We start from the raw sequence: 22,873 nt of genomic DNA, 5'->3' as shown, positions 1-22,873 counted from the left end.
TGCATTCCTGAGACCCGCAGACGAGTGAACCGAGCCTCAAAGTGGATGTAAACTCTCCCCTATACCAAGTGGAGTGAAGAGCCTCAGATGATACACAGAGATGAAACCAATACCCCTATATAAGTTTTACATGTATATCTGCTGTCTTCAGCTTTATATACTGTTCAGTAAGTGCACATCCTGTTTGAATCTTCTCTTCCTGTTTCGGGAGGGGGAGTCTTGCCATACCCTGTGAGATAGCTGATTGGAGGAAAGGCCCCCCCCACTCCTCATAGGCAGACTTGCAGAGCTGTGCTGTGAATGGACCGGCTCTTTGATAATCTATTTATAGCACCCGCCCTGACACAAATTTCGGGCTGGTTTTATCACAGTTGACAGAAAACTTGACAGAAGTTATCAGGGTGATAACAGAAGAACAGAGCAGGAGAAAGCCGCGGGACTTGGTGCTTTAACCACTTGCTTACTGGGCACTTAAACCCCCCTTCCTGCCCAGACCAATTTTCAGCTCTCAGCGCTGTCACACTTTGAATGACAATTGCGCGGTCATACAACTTTGTACCCAAATGAAATTTTTATCATTTTTTTCCCACAAATAGAGATTTCTTTTGGTGGTATCTGATCACCTCTGCGGTTTTTATTTTTTGTTAAAAAAAATTTAAAACAACTTTTTTTTTTTTTTTTTTAATTACATTTTTTTTTATATTTTGTTATAAAATTTTGCAAACGGGTAATTTTTCTCCTTCATTGATGGGCACCGATGGGCACTGATGGGTGGCAGTGATGGGCACTGATGGGTGGCAGTGATGGGCACTGATGGGTGGCAGTGATGGGCACTGATGGGTGGCAGTGATGGGCACTGATGGGTGGCAGTGATGGGCACTGATGGGTGGCAGTGATGGGCACTGATGGGTGGCAGTGATGGGCACTGATGTTTGCCAGTGATGGGCACTGATGGGTGGCAGTGATGGGCACTGATGTTTGCCAATGATGGGCACTGATGGGTGGCAGTGATGGGCACTGATGTTTGCCAATGATGGGCATTGATCGGCACTGGTAGGTGGCACTGATGAGGCACTGGTAGGTGGCACTGATTGGCACCTCTGGTGAGCATTGATAGGTGGCACTGTGGGCACTGGCAGGAGGTAATTGTGGGCACAGATGAGGCAGATGTGCCTCCTTCCTCTTCGGGACCGATGTGCAGATAAGCCGGTGATCGCCTTTTTTTGGTAAGGAGGAGAAAAAAAAGATTGCCAAGCTTTTGTTTACATCACGTGATCAGCTGTCATTGGCTCACAGCTGATCACTTGGTATGGGGCTGGGATCGGCCCCTTACTCGGATCTGTGATCACCCAAGTCTCAGTGACTCGGAGATCACAGCGCGTGCCCTGCAGGGGGCGCGTGCAAAGGGGAGGACGTCCTATGACGGTCTCCTAGAAATTCAGGTCCGCGCTGTGGCCGTCATTTGGCTGTAGCGCGGATGCCAAGAGGTTAAAGAGAGATAAGAAAACGCTACAGATATGTGTCCGGCTCAAATTTCATGAATCGGGTTTACATTCACTTTTTAAAGCGGTAATAAATTCAAAACCCAAAAATTTAATATATTGCAGCTCACCAATCAGATGTGGTGGCTGCATTCGTTTTATTTTTTTTTGCCCTCTGTTTTCACTGGCTCTGGCACCTCCTGTATTAGAGCGCCCCCACTCTGTATGAAGGAGCACAGGCGGCAGATTGCGACAGCAACATTGTCCGCATGGAGGAAGAGGAGTGTTAGATGTATTAGCAGATTTAGATACACTAACAAATTGAAGCCAAACTCCAGCTTAAACCTTCTAATCGATTACAGCAAACTTTTTTTTTTTTGGTATAAATTAATATATATATTTATATTATTATAAATTAAGCTGATCATTGAAAGCACCCCTTTAAGTGTTAAATGGTTTGTCTCATCCCTCTAAATGCAAGAGAGTTTTTCTGTTGAACAACAGTAGAGGTGCACCGAATGGAAAGTTGTTGCTGAAACCAAAAAAAAATATATATATATATTCAACTTTTTAATTAAAATGATTGTAAAGTCAGAAGGTTTTTTTTTTTTTTTTTTTTTTTTTTTTTTTATCTTACTGCATTCTATACATTTAAGATAAAAAGCCTTCTGTGTTCAGCAGCCTCCCCCCCCCGTACTTACCTGAGCCCCATCTCTATCTAGCCATGTCCGCTAGTCCCTTGGCCGTCCAGGACTCTCCATTCTGATTGGCTGAGACGCAGCAGCAGCGCCATGGGCTCCCGCTGCTGTTAATCAAACTCCTCCAATTAGGAGAGAGAGGGGGCAGAGCCGTGCCGCCGTGTCTGAATGGATACACGGAGATAAAAGATGACTATAAACATTGTATCGTTTGGTTCTTTTAGATCAAAGGGATGAACTTCGGTCTGCTAAAGAGGTCAGATTAACCATTGAAAGACCGGGCCTTTTTCTGACACTTGTTCCTTACGAGTTAAAATCAGTATTTTTTTGCTAGAAAATTACTTAGAACCCCTAAACATATATATATATATATATATATATATATATATATATATATATATATATATATATATAATTTTAGCAGAGACCCTAGAGAATAAAATGGCGATCGCCGCCACATTTTTATGTCACTCTGCGTTTGCGCAGCAGTCTTTCAAAGGCATTTTTTTGGGGGGTGAAAAATACACTTCAATGAATTAAAAAAAAAACTAACAGTAAAGTTGGCCCAGATTTTTTTGTATAATGTGAAAGGACATTGCGCCGAGAATCGTGATCTTTTATTCTAAGCAAAAAAAAAAAAAAATCGTGATTCTCATTTTAGCCAGAATTCTGCAGCTCTACTTTACAATCACTTTCATATCATGAATTTAAATGATTTTGGCGCCATTATCGGCACCCGTTTCTCCATCTGCAAAATGCCGAAAACGCACATTTTCAGGCTGGTATGTTTTGGGCCACTGAAATTTTGATGCATCTCTAAAAAGCAGACTTGCTGGCTGGATCACCAGGTAAAAAGGTAAAAGTAAAACACACGCAGCCGTGACATCTAAAAATGGCTAAGCTGCAATATAATAAATGTTTGCTTTTGGGTTTAAAGTGATTGTAAACGATCACCTTGTAAAACAAACCCATTCAATTTAAAATAGAAATGAAAGGCAAAACATTTTTGAATAGGTATAAAAAAAAATTTAAATCCCTCCCTCCCCCCCCCCCCCTTTTTTTTAATTTTTTTTAATGAGATCATATTCCTCTGTTCTCTGCGTAAGAGCTGGGGAAGGAGGAGGAGGAGAAGCAGCAGCAGCAGCACACTGAGCTTCCCAGTGAATGGCTGTACAGCGGAGGGGCGTGTCAGGAAAAGTCTGATCATTGGAGGAGAGCAGGCTGAGCTCCCAGCACAGCTGGAGAACTGACTATGCTGTGCTCTCCTGCTTAGTGTGGTCAGTTTTTTAATAGGAAAGCAGAGGGACTAGCAGGAACACCAGGGATTTCACATACAGGAAGCAATACAAAGAGAACAGGAGACTTTCTCATACCAGTACATGGTACAGCAGAGGCACATATCATATGAAATGTTGGGGGTTACAAACGCTTTAATACCGCTGTAAACACGCCTCAGCTGCCGGGATCTGCCACCTGACGGTGCCCATGTGAGCGCGGCCTCTAAGCCTCAATTGAGGACATGTGCGTTCTGATGCATTTTGCCACTTTCCAAATATGTTCCATGTAGAGGTGCAGAGAAATTGCGCCAATAGGGTTATCGCGTTTTGCCAATGGAGAAAAAGATGGCGAAAATGCACGCCATTTTACCACAATATTACTGTGCGTATAGTGTTGTGTGTTTTGTTTTTTTTGTTTTTTTTATAGGTCATGTGATTTAAAACCGTAAAGGGGTGCGTTTTCTAATGCATTTCAACAGGGAGGTGCGTTTTTTGGTGCATTTTTTTTACATTTTTATTTTTTTTAAACTCCACAACGGAAGCGCAGCGGACCAGTGTGAAGACATACATAGAAATCAAAGGGATGCATTTTTCTTGAGCTTTTCTTGTGCTGGAGGTGCCAATAATATGCCACAATAAATTTTATATTCATTTTAAATTCACAATCTTAATTTAAAAAGTCGAATATAATAGAATTCTATATAAAAATGTTATTTTCGGTTTCGGACAGGTGTATTCTGAATTTTCCGTTTCGGCACCAAAATTTTCATTACAGTGTGTCTCCTAGTTCCACGCAGATTATAAAATGCAACGTGTTCTTTTCTTATCGACTGCACTGGTGTGAACCAGGACCATTCAAATCCATGTTAACACCGTCCATGCGTTTTTGATGCAAAATAAAAATGCATCTGGTGTGAACCAGCCCTGAAGGTGAATATTGCTGCAGAAGCGGTTTTTATCTTTTTAATGGTCTATTAATTTTTATCTTGGTTTTTGGCTGGGGTTCTGTTTTTAAATCCCATCTATTTGTCTCCATAGAGAGATTTTCCTCCCATTTTTTTTTTTTTTTTCTCTCTGTCTGCTGGCACAACAGGAAGGGGGCGTGGTTCTGTTCTGGTGACAACTCCGAGTTTTGGCTTTACCATCCTGTTCTGTCCTCGTCAGAATAAATAGTGAATTTCTGATGATGACCCTTCCCACGCACTGTAGTATTTTATTCCTGTTCGTTCAGCTTTTTGGACATTCACCTGCAACGATCGCCATTTTATTCTCTAGGGTCTCTGCTTAAAAAAAAAAAAAAGCAAGGTCCATAAGGACATGGATGAGTGAGTTTGGGGTGGAGGAACTTGACTGGCCTGAACAGAGTCCTGACCTCAACCTGATAGAACACCTTTGGGATGAATTAGAGTGCAGACTGCGAGCCAGGCCTTCTCGTCCAACATCAGTGCCTGACCTATCAAATGTGCTTCTGGAAGAATGGTCAAACATTCCCATAGACACACTCCTAAACATTGTGGACGGCCTTCCCAGAAGAGTTGAAGCTGTTATAGATGCAAAGGGTGGGCCAACTCAATATTGAACCCTACGGACTAAGACTGGGATGCCATTAAAGGTCATGTCCCAAAACTTTTGGTAATATAGTGTATGTATCTATCTATAGATAGAGATGGTGATTGGCAGGTCGTTAACGATTAATTGTGAGAGGATGCTGAATGATGCACTGTAAAGTAATGGGCGGAGTGTGCTGGCCTAGGAGCTTTTATTGATAAATAGGCGGCTCTCTTCACAATTTGGCTAGCCCTGATCATCACGAGGGAGGCGTCCGGGTCAATAATCACGGGGGATGATGCGTACATCCGTCAACCGTCTTCATCGGTTTGCTCTGCATTGCGTTGCTCGCCACGTGAAGCGAGTAGTAATTAATCTTGGCACCCTCGCTGCTTTGTGTAATCAGGAAGTTGTAAGCATGTGAGCGCCCCCCCCATATCACTGTTCTTATTTCTGTAATAAAGTTTATAGATTTTTTTATTTACTGCCTTTTTTTTCTTTATTACATTTTATATTTAAAAAAAAAAAAAAGTATAAAATAAGTTTTTTATGTTGCTGCGAAAACCAGTTTGTTTAGTAGTTGGCAGCGTTGGGTTGCACTCGTGGGGAAGGATTGCCCAATACTTGTTGAAACCTTCTTTTCTCTTCCTCCTCCATGCTGCCGGCGTGCTTTAACTTGGCTGCAGTTGAGCGTTGAACTAGAAAAAAAAAAATGCAATCTAAAGTAAAACCTGAACTGGATGTTTGGCTTGCCAAGACGCTGAGTATCGTAAAGAATTGCTATGTTGTGGTTTTTTTTTTTTTTTTTTTTTTTTTTTTCTTTATACTGTTTTTATACTTTGTTGCATCTCAATACTGCTAATCTCCTGCAGCTTCTTTGCGCTCTCTTCCTGTCTACGTGAACACCCCAGCGATGGCCGAATGGGCGGGTTTTCCTGGTGGTGGTAACAGGCGTGTTCATCCCTGCAGTGTTAAACCCAAAACCAAAAAAAACGTAATATAAATATATAATATATATAAACGTAATATATCACAGCTTGCCAATCATTAGATGTGGGGGCTGCATTTGTTTTCTTTTGGCTTTTTGTTCCCTGTGTCTTCAGCTGGTAAATCTGACCGGTAACGCACCATTTATAATGAAGCGCCCCCCTCCACTCTAGATAAATGGGCATAGGGGGCACCTTTTGGACAGCAGCATTGTCAGTCTGGGGGTGAGTGTTAAATGTATTGGCAGATTTAGATACACTAACAAATTGATGCCAAACTCCAACTCACACTTTATAATCAGTTACAGCAAACCGTTTTTTTTTTTTTTCTTTTTTTTTAATAGGATAAAAGTTTTGATGCATAAATAAAACCTGGGGGTTCCCAAGAATTTCTTTTTAATTTGCAGGGATTTCCCCTCACTTCCTGTTTGACTTTGGGACAGGAAGTGAAGGGAAGTCTCTGAAATGGGACACAGATGGCAAAAAAAAAAAAAAAAATTCGGACCGGGGTTATAACCCTCCCTTAGTCTATCAAAAAGTAAAAAATAAAGCTTTAGCTATAATTCTACTTTAACTCTGGTGAAAGTAAAAACCTTTCCTTTTGTGGTGGGGCTGTGCCTGGACTGCAAGGGTTAAGTCCTTTTGTTTTGGGGGATGGTAAAAAGCACTTTTGGGCCTATGCAGTCAGGTGCCGACACCCGCAGCAGCGGCTTGTTTATGCGACTACATGCAGGTATTTGTTGGGACCGGCCGGTGCAGGTGAGCGGCCCCTGACTGTGCCCATCTGAAGCCCACAACAGGTGTCACTGCCTGTCTGAATGAGGCCTTACTTACCCTACGTTCACACCTGTGCACTTTTTTTGTGCGTTTTTCCTTTTTGCAGAAATGCACTACAGTCCATTTAACATGGTTTTCCATGGTACACGTTCACATCTATGAGTTTTGCGGGTGGTTCGTTTTTTGGAAAGGATCGGGGACTTTGTTCCTGCAGCAGATTGCATTTTGCATGTGATAGACTTCAATGGAGTCAAGTGTTGCGTTTTTTTTTTTTTTTTTTATGTGTTTTTTTCCCTTTAAAACCTGTATAGCTAGTTGCCTTAAAGCAGAGTTCCACCCAAAAATGGAACTTCCCCTTTTCGGAATCACCCCCAACCCCCCCCTCCGGTGTCACATCTGGCACCTTTCAGTGGGGAGGGGGGAGCAGATACTTGTCTAATACAGGTTTTTTGCTCCCACTTCCGGGCATAGATACCCGAGCCACCTGTGGCTATCTACGCCACTTCCAGCGCCTTCCCCCCCCCCCCCCCCCCCGCAGGGCTTTACTTCCTGATTCCCTTACCGAAGATGGCGGCGCCTCCACCCAAAAGCGGTGGGACGGGTTGGCTTTGGATGCCGACATCACGAGCGCCCTGGACAGGTGAGTGTCCTTATTTTAAAAGTCAGCAGCTTCAGTATTTGTAGCTGCTGACTTTAAAAAAAAAAAAAAAAATAGACAGAACTCTGCTTTAAAAAACGATCAGTCATCAGCTTAATGTTAAAAAAAAATGGTCGTCCTCCCCCCAAATCAATACCAGACCCTTATCTGAGCATGTGGAATCCCATCTAAGAAGAATGGCGGCACATCCAGAAGTAAAATCAAAACAATTTTTTGAAAGTCCATAAAATCAAGCGAACGTGACAAACATCAATCCAAAGAAGGTGCTCAGTGGACATGCTTACTTATCACTCGCCTTATCCGAGCATACAGCCTGGCAGGTCATGAAGGGGGGGGAGGGGGCCGCCTCCCCCCCCCCCCTCCTAAACCATAGCAGCCCCACCCCCACCCTAGAGCACCTTGTCCCCATGTTGATAGGGACAAGGGCCTCTTCCACACAACCCTGGACATTGGTTGTGGGGTTTGCAGGCGGAGGGCTTATCGCAGGGGTCTTCAAACTACGGCCCTCCAGTTCAGGAACTACAATTCCCATCATGCCCAGTCATGTCTGTGAATATCAGAGCTTTACAATGCATCATGGGACGTGTAGTTCTGCAACAGCTGGGGGGCCGTAGTTTGAGGATCCCTGGCTTATCGGAATCTGGAAGCCCTCCTTTAATAAGTTTAGAATGCGTATGGGGTACATAGCCTGAAGGGCCTGCTGTGGATTTGGGGGAGGACCCCACGCCGTGTTTTTTTTTTTTTTTTCCCTAGTTTATTTTTTGCTGTCAATTCCTCCTTCTTTTTTTTTTTTTTTTTTTTTTTTTTTTTTTAGTCAGCGGACAGCTGATGCCTCATCAGTTGGTAAGGACGCAGCGGGACGACTTCCCAGCCCCACTCCATAGTAACCAGCTAATTACAGTGTTTTTAAAGGGAACAAAAAAAAAAACCTGCAAAACGCATGAAAATGCATTTAAAAAAAATGCAGGTTTAAAAACTCAAAACATGCCTGAAAAGCACATCAACCTCAACTGCCTAGATGTGAACCTAGATTTACCCATATAATACACAAAGGTAAAAAAAAAAAAAAAAAAAAATCGAGCCTTTACAACCACTTTAAAGCTCACACTTTTGCCACTGAACTCGCGTTGGGCGGTCGGAAAGGGGTTAATAGGATTCATAAATATAAAAAGCAAAGAGAAGATGTTACGTTTTAGAGCTACTTTTTAATACAAGACTTTTGCATCCGGCATTCTCCGGATCAGACGGAGGTAATAGGTTTTGGCCGATCGTTTCACATGTCGTTGCTGGCTTTGTTTTTTCCCAGGGGGAAGCTTGCCGGATTCTAATCTTGATATGTCCAAAGTTGCCTCCCAGCCAGAGTTGTCAGAACCGGCTTTATTGTGCTAATTAGCTGTTTATGTAACACGCAGATTATGGCTGCGCTTTATACTGACCACAGGAGAAAAGATTCATTCCGGTTATGATGGGTCCTTTTCAGTGGTGTAGAGCTCAGTTCAGCACTAGGTTTGAAGAATAATCTAAGGAAAAATTTGTCTTTTTTACATTTTTTTTTTTTTTTTTTTTTTGGGATGTTTGTTATAGCAAAAAAAAAAAAATATATATATATACCGTATTTATCGGCGTATAACACGCACATTCATTTTAAGAGGGAAGTTTCAGGAAAAAAAATTACATTTTTAATAAGGAACTTTGAAGCAAAATAAGGGTCAATGCCCATCTGCAGCCTCACCATTGCCATCAATGCAGCCTGATCAATGCCCATCTGCAGCCTCACAAGTGCCATCAATGCAGCCTCACCATTGCCATCAATGCAGCAGCCTCACCCCTGCCATCATTGCAGCCTGATCGATGCCCATCTGCAGCCTAGAGGGGACAGGGAGGGGGGCGGGACAAGCGCCAACAGATTACATACAGTGAGAATCTCCTATGATAGACAGAACAGTGGTCAAATGGCGGCCCAGGAGACAGGACTTCCTATTACAGAGGACGCCAAGTAAACATGAGATTCTCACTGTTTGTAATCTGAAGGTGCTCGTCCCGTCCCCCTCCCTGTCCCCTCCGAGGCAGCTAAAATTAAAGTATTGGCATATAACACGCACACGCTATTTTCACCCGATTTTCATGGTGAAAGAGTGAGTGTTATACGCCAATAAATACAGTGTATATATATATATATATATATATATATATATATATATATATATATATATATATATATATATATATATATATATATATATATATAAATATAAATTTTTTTTGTTCCCCCATAATTATCGCGCTTTTTTTTGTTGCTTTGTTTTGTTTATAGCGCAACAAATAAAAAACCTCAGAGGTGACCAAATACCACCAAAAGAAAGCACTATTTGTGGGGAAAAAAAGGACATGAATTTTCATTTGGATACAATGGTCGGTTAAAGTGGTGCAGTGCCGTATTGCAAAAAATGGCCTGGTCAGGAAGGGGGTAAATCCTTTCGGGGTTGAAGTGGTTAAATAGAAAACTATCCCCAAGATAGATTTTTACTCCAAAAGCATTTTATTAAAATACATTTTGATAAAAATAAAAGAAAATAAAAATTTGTATTTTTTTCAATTTATTTTGATTTTCCTCCACCCTGATTTTTATATATAGCTTTTATATTCGACTTTTAATTTTAATATCATGAATTTCGGGCTTGGCTCACTCACACTGCCGTATAGAGCAACGTTCAACGTTTCGGGTCCGATACGGACCAGAAGGCGCACAAGACTCCTCCTGTGCAATTCGCCCCACAGCTTGTCCTGTAACTATGTGACCCGCCTCCATAGAGAGCCAGTCACAGTCTCCTGACATGCGAATTGGATGCGGAGAAACCCACGTTCAACTTTTAATCCATCCTGAAAGAATATGAATTTATTGTCAGCTATTATCTGCTCCTTTAGCACAAGAAAAGCTCAAGAAACATGCATCCCTTTAAATTCTATGTCTTCACAGTGGTCCGTTGTTCTACCATTGTGGTGTTAAAATTCTGCATTTTTGGTCAGTTAAAAAAAAAAAAAAAATGTTGAAATGCATTAACCACTTCTGGGGACCGCCCTAACGTCGGTACTTTGACGTTGAATACCGTTGCCATAACCCCGATATGTTGTTAAACGGCGGGAGGTTCGCTTTCAGATAAGTGGTCTCCATGGCGGATTCGCCGCAAGATCACTTTTAAGGCGGCGGGAGAGGTGCCCACCTCCTTTCCCGCCACATTCCGGTCGTCTTCGCCGTTTACCGGAGCCGTCGGTAGTGGCGGAGACGATCCGATCCTTTCCCCTCTGAAGCACCGAGTGACGTTGGATGACGGAAGCGACGTCAAATGTCACTTCCTCCCAACGGCCTTAAAGGGACTTTTTTTTTTTATTATTATTTTTATTTTTTTTTGCATTTTAGTGTAAATATGAGATCTGATCTTTTTGACCCCAGATCTCACATTAGGGGTCCTCTCATATTTTTTTGTTACATTCCTGGTAATAGGAATAAAAGTGATCCAAAAATTTTTTTTTTTTTTTTTTAAAGGGACAGTGTAAAAATAAAGTAAAATAAATTTAAAGCGCCCCGTCCCTCCAAGCTCGCACGCAGAAGCGAACGCATATGTAAGTCGTGCCCGCATATGTAAACGCTGTGTTCAAACCACACATCGTTGGAGCGAGAACAATAATTCTAGCAAAAGATCTCCTCTAACTCAACTGGTAACTTGAAGAAATTTTTAAACATCGCCTATGGAGATTTTTAAGGGGTCAAAGTTTGATGCCATTCCACGAATGGGCGCAATTTTTAAGCATGACCTGTTGGGTATCAATGTGCTTGGCATAACATTATCTTTCACAATATATAAAAAAAAAAATTGGCTATCTTTTTTTACTTTTTTTTTTTTATTTTTTAATTTTAAAAAGTGTATTTTTTTTTCCCCCAAAAAAAATGCGTTTGTAAGACCGCTGCGCAAATACGGTGTGACAAAGTATTGCAACGACCACCATTTTATTCTCTGGAGTCTAGTGTGTCTGACAAAAAAAATAATGTTTGGGGGGTTCCAGGTAATTTTCTAGCAAAAAAAAAAAACAAAACTGTTTTTAACTTGTAAACAAGTTTGAAAAATAAGCCCGGTCCTTAAGTGGTTAAGAACGCATCATTACCACACCCGTGTTACGTTTTTGATGCGGTTTTTTTTTTTTTTTTGAGTCACATGACCTATGAAAACACCATAAGCATGGTATTGGCACCTTTTCTTTCTTGGCAAAATGCTGAAAACGCCATTTTCAGGGGATGTTACCGGTTACTTATTACTGGTGATATGCTCTGCAGACTCCTGTGAAGAAAATAATTGCGCTTTTGTTTAACTGCAAAAATATATGTGCGTTTTGTTTTTGTTTTTTTCATTTATTTATTTTTTTCTTTCAAATAAAACGTATCGTTTAATCGGCCCAGAATCTGTGGCGTGGTTTGGTTGGATCTCTGTGTAATCGCAGAGTCACAGGAACAGTTGTCAGGGATGTGCGAACGTTTTCCCGCCTTCACTGTACTTGTGAAATTCGACTTCCATGTGCTGTACAAATGTGTCAGTCTACAGGAAGCCCGATGGAGGAAAAGAACGATCGCTCTGTCATTGTAGCTCAGATAATTCATCTTGTTACAGCAGAAGTTTAATTTCCTTATGTTTTTTTTTTTTTTTTAACTGGTTCCTCCCTCCACCCTCCTTAACATGTTAATGAGATATTTTAAATATAAAAGCTGTTTTCATTCCATTCTGTATTTTGGACCCAGTGATGTCATCGCAGGATCTCTGTGTAATGCAGATCAGGGCTGGTGGGAGGAGCCGGCAGGGGGCTGTACATGGCTTTCTGAAACCATCCCAGCCCCCCGACCTCAGTACTCCTCTTCAGAGTTCTCAGTTGTGATACAAGCAGTGGGCCGGCTTTTGGGAGGAGTTATGCAAATTCCAAAATGCCTTGATGAGTGGATGCCTGAATGGTGAGAACCCTCATAATGGGCACAGAGGGTGTACAGACCCGGGAACTTGGCACAGGGATGGTGGGAAACCCTCATAATGGGCACAGAGGGTGTACAGACCCGGGAACTTGGCACAGGGATGGGGGGAAACCCTCATAATGGGCACAGAGGGTGTACAGACCCGGGAACTTGGCACAGGGATGGTGGGAAACCCTCATAATGGGCACAGAGGGTGTACAGACCCGGGAACTTGGCACAGGGATGGGGGGTACCACTCATAATGGGCACAGCGGGTGTACAGACCCAGAAACACAGCACAGGGATGGGGGGAACCCCTCATAATGGGCACAGCGAGTGTACAGACCCGGGAACTTGGCACAGGGATGGTGGGAACCCCTCATAATGGGCACAGCAGGTGTACAGACCCAGGAACTCAGCACCTCTCTCCTATTAAATCCCCAAGAGATGGAAGAAAATGTTCAGATGCCAAAAAACTGGGAAAAGAAAGAAAAGTTTGGCTTCAGATGAACTGTCTGTTTAATGAGAACATCCCGTATTAGAATTCCAAGTCACAATGATTCATGTGGAATGGAGGGGCAATCCTGCGAATCGATCACTTTCTGCCTCCGAAGTGCAGATTATTGGAATAAGCTTTAGCATTTCTTATCCCTCTCAGGGCTTGTAGATCCTCACATTGTATTTGTACAGGGAGCCTTTGGCTGGCCGTAGACTTTGCACGTTTCTTTCCTGCAGCCACAGTTTGCAGGAAAGTAATTTGCACGATTCCTCCATCAGCGCTGGCGGGATGCCATCCCCGCCGAGAGAAGCCGTAGCCGTCTTGGTATCGATCAACGCGGTACATTCAGCCTGCCGATTAACGGTTCCAACCTCGGGCAAGTTTCCTGCTGAACCCGTTGAGATTTGAACCCATGTATGGCTGGCCTTAGGAAATGTCTTTACCTGGATGAAGATCAGATCTCCAGTGATGTCAATCCTGGACCCTCACCAGTGGGGTGCGTTCACCTGGCACGACGCTCCAAGGGATCTCCATTGGCGACTCGCTCTTATGTTGGCGTCCTTCCATTCATACTGCCGTATTCCAAGTCTGGAGTTAGTTTTTAAATTATAAATGAGATTTTTTTTTTTTTTTTGACGTTTTTATCCTTTTTTTTTTTTTTTTTTTTTTTTACAAACGGTTCTTCCTAAAAACTGCTGATTGGGTAGAAAAATTCCATAATTGTTCACGTTTTAATCCCGCTTGCCGACCACTGCATGAGAATGTACGTCGTCAGAATGGCACGGCTGTGCAATTGGGCGTACCCGTACGTCATCGCAGGCTAGGGGGCGCACGCACGTCGCTGGCAGCGCGGTCCCACGGACTCGATGTACGCCGGTGGCCCGCGATCATAACACGGAGAGGCAGAATGGAGAGATGTTAACAAGGCATTTCCCTGTTCTGCCTAGTGACATGACAGGGATCTACTGCTCCCAGTGATCTGTCATGTTCTAGTGAGCCCATCCTCCCCTACAATTAGAACACAGAGAGGGAACACATTTAACCCCTTGATCGCCCCCCTAGTGTTTAACCCCTTCCCTGCCAGTGACATTTATACAGTAATCAATGGCTATTTTTAGCTATACAGAAATCAATGGCTATTTTTAGCTCTGATCGCTGTAAAAATGTCAGTGGTCCCAAAATAGTGTCAGATTTGTCCGCCTCAATGTCGCAGTCACGATAAAAAGCGCAGATCACCACCATTATTAATTAAGAAAAATTAAAAATGACATATATTTTTCCCCTATTTTGTGGACGCTATAACTTTTGCACAAACCAATCAATATACGCTTATTGCAATCTTATTTTTGGTTAAAAAAAAAAAAAATGTAGAATACATATCGGCCTAAACTGAAGAAGAAATTTTATTTATGTGTTTTTGTTTTTTTTTTTTTTTTGTTTTTTTTTTTTAATATATATTTTTGGGGGATATTTATTATAGCATAAAGTAAAAAGTTTTTTGTTTTTTGTTTTTTTTTCAAAATTGTCGGTCTTTTTTTGTTTATAGCACAAAAGAAAAACCGCAGAGGTGATCAAATAACACCAAAAGAAAGCTCTATTTGTGGGAAAAAAAACATCAATTTTGTTTTGGTGCAACGTCGCACGACCGCGCAATTGTCGGTTAAAGCGACGCAGTGCCGTATCGCAAAAAATGCTCTGGTCATTAAGGGGGTAAATTCTTCTGGGGCTGAAGTGGTTAATAATGTAACCCTGGTGTTAGTCTGCATTCACATCTCAGCGTAGAGACACGTCGCATTTTTAGCATGTTTTACGAAGGTAAAAAAAATGTGCATTTAATATTTTTTTTTTTTTTTTTTTTGTTTCTGGACCCTGTAAAGCAGGGATATGCAATTAGTGGCCCTTCAGCTGTTACAGAGCTACAAGTCCCATGAGGCATAGCAAGACACCGACAGCCACAAGCATGACACCCAGAGGCAGAGGCATGATGGGAGTTGTAGTTTTGCAACAGCTGGATGTCTGCTAATTGCATATCCCTGCTTTAGAGGGTCTAAAGCATTGTATATTGTACGGGTAAGCAGATACAATCTGACTGGAAACTCGGTGAACTACCGCAGTGCTCCACAGTGTATGGTTAGTTCATTGAGAACTTCAAGCCGACAGCCACTAAGGCTGTTGGGACTTGTCGTTTTTCATTCATAGGTTAGGGGGGTGCAGGAGCCAGTCCATTTGTTACATGTTACACCCTGAATATGGATGTAACATGTTACAAAAGGTGAACTTATCCTTTTGGCAATAAAACTTGAAAACTGGTTACTATGCAGAGCTGCACCAGATTTAGTGTGCACCACTTTTAGTAACCCCCCCCCCCCCCCAGTTTGTTGGCAAGCTTTTCTGGGAAAGAAATCATTGTATGCGGCGCAGAGGAGGTGGGGTTCTGTATCCCAGCAGGCAGATTGGACAACATTGTTGAGCTTTTCAATGCCGCAAAAATAGCATTGTCAGCCCAAAGGAAGATTGGAGCTCACTGGATTTCTGGCAAAGCAAGCGGGAGCTGCATGATTAATCGTTAAAAAAATCCCAATCTCGATTCACCCCCCCCCCCCCCCACTGTCTTAATCCAGCATTTCCACTATTCCTGTAATGAGTGCAGACAGCTGTCATAAAAAAAAGGCAGCCAGCAAAGTTTATCACAACATTGCTCAGTGCTGAGAGAAAGAAAGAAACATTGTATCATTTGGTTCTTTTAGAATTCAAGGGGGATGTACTTCTGTCTGCAAATGAGGACAGTTTAAAGAGGAGTTCCCATTAAAAAAAAAAAAAAAAATTAAAAGTCAGCAGCTACAAATACTGCTGCTGACTTTTAATAATTGGACACTTACCTGTCCCAGGGTCCAGCAATGTGGGGGAACGAAGCCCCGTTCATCTCCCCCCTCCGTTCGGCGGCACCGGCATTGCAACTGTGGGCCCGCGTAGTCGTCTGGGACCTGTAATGTGTCCCAGATGATTGACAGGAGGGAGGGAGCAGAGCTGAGCCCTTCCTGCGCGGAGGGGAAGTGATGTCACCAGCCCAGGCACTGAAGGAGGAAGACTACGAGGGACCCCCTAGCAACAGCCATTCAGAGGTGAGTAAAAAAAAAAATAATTTCCAAATATATTTTTTTTTTTTAGGCACATTAATTTTTTTTTTTTGGGGGGGGTGGTAAACAGTAAAGTTAGCCCAATTCAATTTTTTGCATAATGTGAAAGATCTTACGCCGAGAATCATGATTTTTTTTTTTTTTTTTTTTTTCTAAGCAAAAAAAATTGACTCATTTTATCCAGAATTGTGCAGCTCCAGTGTGTGTGTGTATATGTATGTATGTGTGTGTGTGTGTGTGTGTGTGTGTGTGTGTGTGTATATATATATATATTTATATTTATTTATTAATATAATATACACTTTTTAAATTCTTTATCTAGACCACTTTGACCCCCCCAGTACGGCTTGTTGTCCACACCCAGTATCAAATTGATGTATGGGAGTGAGCATGTGAGTTTGCAGTTCCTCCCATGATGCTATGCTGGGTGCCAGAACGGAACACAGTAGGGAATGTGACCTCGGGATGGGGAGAGAGTCCCTGGCCCGATTCCAACCTGACACAGGCGTGTGTGTTGTTTTTTTTTTTTTTTTTTTCGTAAAGTGGAAATTTTATATTTTGCTTTCCTGGTTTGTCACCACAGTCCACTTCCTAATCAATTTATTAAATAAACTTCTGTTTCCATTGCATAGTCTCATCACTGGGTCTCCAGTTTTGGAGAGGCACCTTGGACCCGTCATTTTACTTATATGGCAGGCGGGAGGTGGTTAATGAATGAAGGGGAGGGCCAGGGACAGTCGGGCTGGGGAGGAAAGGCCTAGATCAGTGATGGCGAACCTCGGCACCCCCAGATGTTTTGTAACTACATTTCCCATGATGCTCAACTACACTGCAGAGTGCATGATCATCATGGGAAATGTAGTTCCAAAACATCTGGGGTGCCAAGGAATTGTGCCCCCCCCCCCCCCCCCCCCCCGTTGTCACTGGACCCCATTGTTGGCATCACCGGGAGGAACTGTGCCCCATTGTCGATTGTCATTGGTAGGAATTGTACCCCATTGTTGGTGTCATTGCGAGAAATTGTGCCCTTCGTTGGTGTCAGTAAATAAAATGGTGCTATAAGGGCCCCATAAAAGCAAGCAAAGGGCCACAAATCAGGTCGGAGACCACTTTTTGATTGAAAATGTATACTTTATTTTGGAACAAACTATACAAAAAAACAAATACTTCAACAGGGTACGTTCCACTGTGTACTGCGACGCAGCGCATAAATACAACAGATTGGAGACCACCGGCCTAGATGATGCTGGACGTCCTCCAGCCAGGAAATGGCGGGGCTCTCTCTGACTTGCTGCAGCTTCTAATGTACATTGTGAGACGCTCGCAGTGTGCAGTTAAATCGGAGTAAGCCATTTCAGTCCAGGAGAGGATCCTGTACAAGATGCAAAGGAAAGCTGGTGGTCCGATTTATTGGGTAAAAAGAGAATCAACGGGGGGGGAGGGGGGGGTTGGTGGAAACAATTAAACGAGGCCTCCCTTTGCCCTGCAAAGCTCAGGTTCTTTTTGAAAGCGTGTGCTCGCTGCCTCCCAGTACAGGCCGTGAAATAATGGCCATTGATGGAGTCCTTTGTACTTGCCTGCTTGTGTCCCGCTGATTGAAGTGTCTGATATTTGTTCTCATTGTCAGCCATGGAGTGCGGTCTTTTGTCTTCTCAGAGGTGTGCACTGCCTGGGTGTGTTAAACTGCTGAATATTTCCCTTATCACTCACTCCTACCCCAACCCAACCCCCCCCCCCCCCCCCCCTCCCCCAATCCCATCCCATTGAACATGTTCAGCACATTTATGTGTGTGTGTGGGAAGTAGATAGGAACTGGTGTATAGTTCAGCCCTGGCCATGGTTATATATACCCCCCAAACCACACGGCTGAGGTCAGATGGGAACTGCTGATTCAGCTTCTTTGGGCCCCGACTGCAGGTAACAGGACTTTGACACGGCATATGTTTGATAACATGTGACCAGATCGGGATAAACGTCACACATGTGGATGGCCAGAGACTAAAGAATTAAACATCTTTTTGGGTGGAGCGGAGAAGAGTTAGAACGTCCGTCTGGGTTTTAGTTGTGCGCTCAAAGTGAAGAAAGTACACTCCTTCCAGTCCGGGCCAATCCCGACATTCCTCACCTACCTGCAAAAAAACTTTTATCAAAAAAAAAGACAACTTCGACCCCCCCGCACAAATATTTATTACAGGTACTTGTATAGCGCCATCAATTTACACAGCACTTTGTAGATTCACATCAGTCCCTGCCCTCAAGGAGCTTCTAAGGCCCCTTTCACACTGGGGCGCTTTGCAGGCGCTACAGCGCTAAAAATAGCGACTGCTAAAAATAGCGACTTCAAAGCGCCCTGAAACAGCCGCTGCTGTGTGCTTTCACACTGGAGCGGTGCGCTTGCAGAAAAACTCCTGCAAGCAGCATCTTCGGAGCGGTGTATACACCACTCCTAAACCGCACCTGCCCATTGAAATCAATAGGGCAGCGTGGCTATAACGCAGGCACAGCGCCGCTGCAGTTGCACTTTGCGGGCGGTTTTAACCCTTTTTCGGCTGCTAGCCGGGGGTTAAAACCGCCCCGCTAGCGGCCGAAAAGCGTCGCTAAAAATAGCGCAGTTTTACCGCCTACTCCGCTCCCGCCCTAGTGTGAAAGGGAGCTAACATTCATACACATACTGGGGGCCAATTTAGACAGGAGCCAATTAACCTACCAGCATGTCTTTGGAGTGTGGGAGAAAACCGGAGTACCCGGAGGAAACCAACACAGGCACAGGGAGAACATATTAAAATGCAAAATAATTTTTTTTAAGAGCAGAGGCCCCTAGAGCAGGTGTTTCTCAAGCTTTTTTTTTTTTTTTTTTTTTTTTTTTTAATCTTGCGGCGCACCAAAAAGATCTAAAAAAAAAAAAAAAAAAAAAATGGCACACCTGAAAAGATTTTAACAACTTTTGTGGTTTAGAACTTTATTTATTTTTACATATATATTTAATGTGAAGGATGTGCCTGCTTTCCAGAGCAAATCAGATTTGAAGTGATTTTTTTAATCTTCTTTGTACTTTTCTCTTGCTACCTTGCTTTTCATTTTACCAGTTTCTCTTTCAGAGTTCCAGACTTGATTTGGATATTTCTCTTATCGCTAAACAATGAACAAACTTTATCTATAAGCATCAAAGTTGGAATGGAACAATCTCTATTATTATAATCTAAGTGGAGTGATCGAGTTCTCCCGAGATCTCGCACAAGTCACGCATTACGAAAGGAACCAATGAATGATAGACTGACAGAGATTGCAGTGTATATATATATATATATATATATATATATATATATATATATATATATATATATATATATATATGTATATGTACATATATAGATATCTCTCTCTATATAATATATATAGATATCTATCTATCGAGATATCTATCGAGATATCTATTTATCTATCGAGATATCTATCGAGATAGATATCTCGATAGATAGATAGATATCTCGATAGATAGATAGATATCTCGATAGATAGATATCTCTCTATCTCTCTATCTCTCTATCTCATATATATATATATATATATATATATATATATATATATATATATATATATATATGTGTGTGTGTGTTACTTTTTTTTTTTTTTTTAACTTTTGTGGCGTTGATTTACCATACATTTTTTCGATATGTTCATGGTTTCAAGACGCCAGCAATTTTAAATATTTTTCAAAACTCCCACGGCACACCTGCAAATCTCACACGGCACACAGTTTGAGAATCGCTGCCCTATAGAACGGGTGCTCAACCTGTGGCCCTCCAGGTGTTGCAGAACTACAAGTCCCAGGAGGCATTGCAAAGCTGACAGTTACAAGCTTCAGTGGGTGCCCTTTTTTTTTTTTGCCTAGGCTCAGATGATGTCGATAGTCTGCTGCAGGCAGGAGGAAACATTTCCTCAGTCTCCCCTCCCCCCATGATCAGAATGTACTTTGTATCAAGTCACAAGGTGTCCGGCTGAAGTGCCCCCCCCCCCCCCCAAATTAAATCTTTTGCACCCGAGTAACTGTCCAATGACCTGTCTCGGTGGTACATTGGACGTGGCGGGTCTCTGTGGCCGCCGTGTGTAACAGCAGCCGGAGGGGGAGATCTGTGTGTGTTGTAATAGGATTTGCTGGCTCCGGGCCCGTGGATTACATTCATTTGTCACACTAATGCCGTTTCAGCAATCTCCGTGTTTCACGTACAAAGAGTTCCACATGCTGGGCCTGCACTTTTCTCCGCCGGGCTCGGAGCGCGCAGCCAATCTCGGGATTAGTCCACATTGTGCAGAACAAAGTTGTTTCTGTACAAAAGCTGCTCTGCTGCGGAGATGTGAACTCCGGGGGTGGGGGAGGGGGGGGGGTGCGGAGACCTTTGCTCCCGTAATTTGAGTTGAGTCATTCATGAGTGAAGGGGGGAAAGGTGAGAATGTCTGCAAGGAATCCAATAATGGATCTTCTATCGTTTAAAAAAAATAAATAAATGTTTGGATACCTCTCTCTTACCTTTTGATTCCAGTTTAATCCGGATTGAAATTCCATTAATATGATTCAGATTCAGAAGACTCGCCTGAACCTATTTTTCGCTCTCTAATACAATAGTAGTCGGAATCTGGTGACACCAATATTCAATGGTGACACTGCCCCACTCAGTGGAGATTTGAGTCTTGCACACCTGAAATGGCTTCCTCTGATCTCTCCGCACACTGTGAGCTTCTCGCAATGTGCATTAAAAGCTGCAGCAAGTCAGAGCCTCATTTCCTGGCTGGAGGACGTCCAGCATCATCTAGTCCAGTGGTCTCCAATCTGTGGTGCGGGTGCCTGATTTGTGGCCCTTTGCTTGCTTTTATGGGGCCCTTTATAGCACCATTTTATTTACTGACACCAATGAAGGGCACAATTTCTTGCAATGACACCAACGATGGGGTACAACTCCTACCAATGACATCGACAATGGGGCACAGTGCCTCCCGGTGATGCCAACAATGGGGTCCAGTGACACCGATGTTGGGGCGGGCACGATTCCTCCCAATGTTGGCGGGGGACGATTCCTCCCAATGTTGGCGGGGGACGATTCCTCCCAATGTTGGGGGGGGACGATTCCTCCCAATGTTGGCGGGGGACGATTCCTCCCAATGTTGGGGGGGGACGATTCCTCCCAATGTTGGCGGGGGACGATTCCTCCCAATGTTGGCGGGGGACGATTCCTCCCAATGTTGGCGGGGGACGATTCCTCCCAATGTTGGGGGGGGACGATTCCTCCCAATGTTGGGGGGGGACGATTCCTCCCAATGTTGGCGGGGGACGATTCCTCCCAATGTTGGCGGGGGACGATTCCTCCCAATGTTGGCGGGGGACGATTCCTCCCAATGTTGGGGGGGGACGATTCCTCCCAATGTTGGGGGGGGACGATTCCTCCCAATGTTGGGGGGGGACGATTCCTCCCAATGTTGGGGGGGGACGATTCCTCCCAATGTTGGGGGGGGACGATTCCTCCCAATGTTGGGGGGGGGGGGGGGGAAGGCGATTCCTCTCAATCTCACGATTTTTGGGGGGGGGGAATACAGCACCCTGGTGGCTCCTCCCACCAGCCACGATCTTGCCTTCATTGCATAGAGAAGCACAGAGACCCGGTGATGACATCACTAGTCCTAAAATAAGGTATTGAATGTAACGCGGCTCCCTCTGACCACCAAGGTTGTTGGGGGAGGGGCTGGGACACCACTTATCACAATCATTTAAAGGGGAACTCTCCTCATGACCGCCATAGGGGGCAGTAACTCCTGAGCACCAAAATCTGCAAGCTGTTCTGTGCATTACATAGTCCTGACCCCTGCAAACTGACGGCTGCACTGTATGCGCTACGTGTCAAAGTAAACCATTTTGGGGGCTTTTTAGGACCTCAAGAAATGCAGCAGGTAGTCAGAAAATGTATTTTATTTAAATTTTTTTTTTTTGTTTTTGTTTTTTCTCTCCAAAAGGTGTTTTTTTTTTCTTCTTCTTTAGTAATACAAAATCGCAGTGGTTGTCCTCGGTTCGGGGGCAGGACATATACAAAAATTGGAACAATAGAGAAGATGAGCATGACCCCTGCGCAAGGCAGAAAATCCCAGTGGTTAATCACACTAAAAGAAAGCTCTGCTGGTCTCTAAGTTATATAAAATCCCTTTTGGTAGTGTCACATGATGGCGTAATTGTCATTCAAACTATCACAGCGCTGAGAACTGCGTAATGGGGTGGTAATAAAGGGGTAAAACGGACTGGTACTGTACTTGAGTAGTTCAATAAAAGATTTTAGCTTCCATCTCCGTGCTGAGAATTTACCAATAGAACTGTTGGAGTTTTGTCTTCTCGCTCATTTTATCTTCAGTCTTTCATTTGCTCTGTTTTTTTTCTTTTTTTCTTTCCAGTATATTTTTGGGGAGTTCAGCGATGATGAATTCAAGCAGTTCTTTGTCAGCGCTCGCTGTACAGTCGAGGTAAGTGATCTGTAAAGCGTGCCGAGGGGGAACGTTGTGCTCTAGAGGGAGAAGGAGCCATTCATCTGCGCTCTCTGGCCTTGGCCTCGCTTCAGGCTTGTGTTGGATACCAACTGCAGCCACTAGAGGGAGTGTGGAAATTTTAAAGAGACACTGTGCTAATATTTAAATAGATTGTTACGGCAACTTAGAGGTTGTAAAGCCAAGTTATGCATCCCATACCAGCTCATTATGAAATACCTTAGAACGAAGCGGTTGCAGCGGCGCCCGCACACAGCTGACATAGCTGACATGGTTTAGGAGATCCTTATTATAAGC

At 43.3% G+C, this 22,873-nt stretch overlaps 1 protein-coding gene and 1 non-coding gene across 3 annotated transcripts in view; both read left to right on the top strand.

Moving 5' to 3' along the window:
• The window catches only part of USP10 (ubiquitin specific peptidase 10), a 102,367-nt gene that overhangs the window by 21,897 nt on the left and 57,597 nt on the right, over nucleotides 1-22,873 (top strand). For both annotated transcript variants that reach the window (XM_073605761.1, XM_073605760.1), the window contains exon 2: nucleotides 22,487-22,555. In XM_073605761.1, the coding sequence (XP_073461862.1) occupies nucleotides 22,487-22,555 (69 nt within the window). The remainder of the gene's footprint in view (nucleotides 1-22,486; nucleotides 22,556-22,873) is intronic.
• LOC141113083 (U6 spliceosomal RNA) lies at nucleotides 22,104-22,211 on the top strand. Its single transcript, XR_012236714.1, has one exon. It is a non-coding gene; the product is annotated as a U6 spliceosomal RNA (small nuclear RNA).

This window comes from Aquarana catesbeiana, linkage group LG11 (assembly GCF_042186555.1).
Source record: "Aquarana catesbeiana isolate 2022-GZ linkage group LG11, ASM4218655v1, whole genome shotgun sequence".
Lineage (NCBI taxonomy): Eukaryota > Metazoa > Chordata > Amphibia > Anura > Ranidae > Aquarana > Aquarana catesbeiana.
Note: the sequence above shows the minus strand (reverse complement) of the source record. Positions and strands in the feature narration are given on the sequence as shown.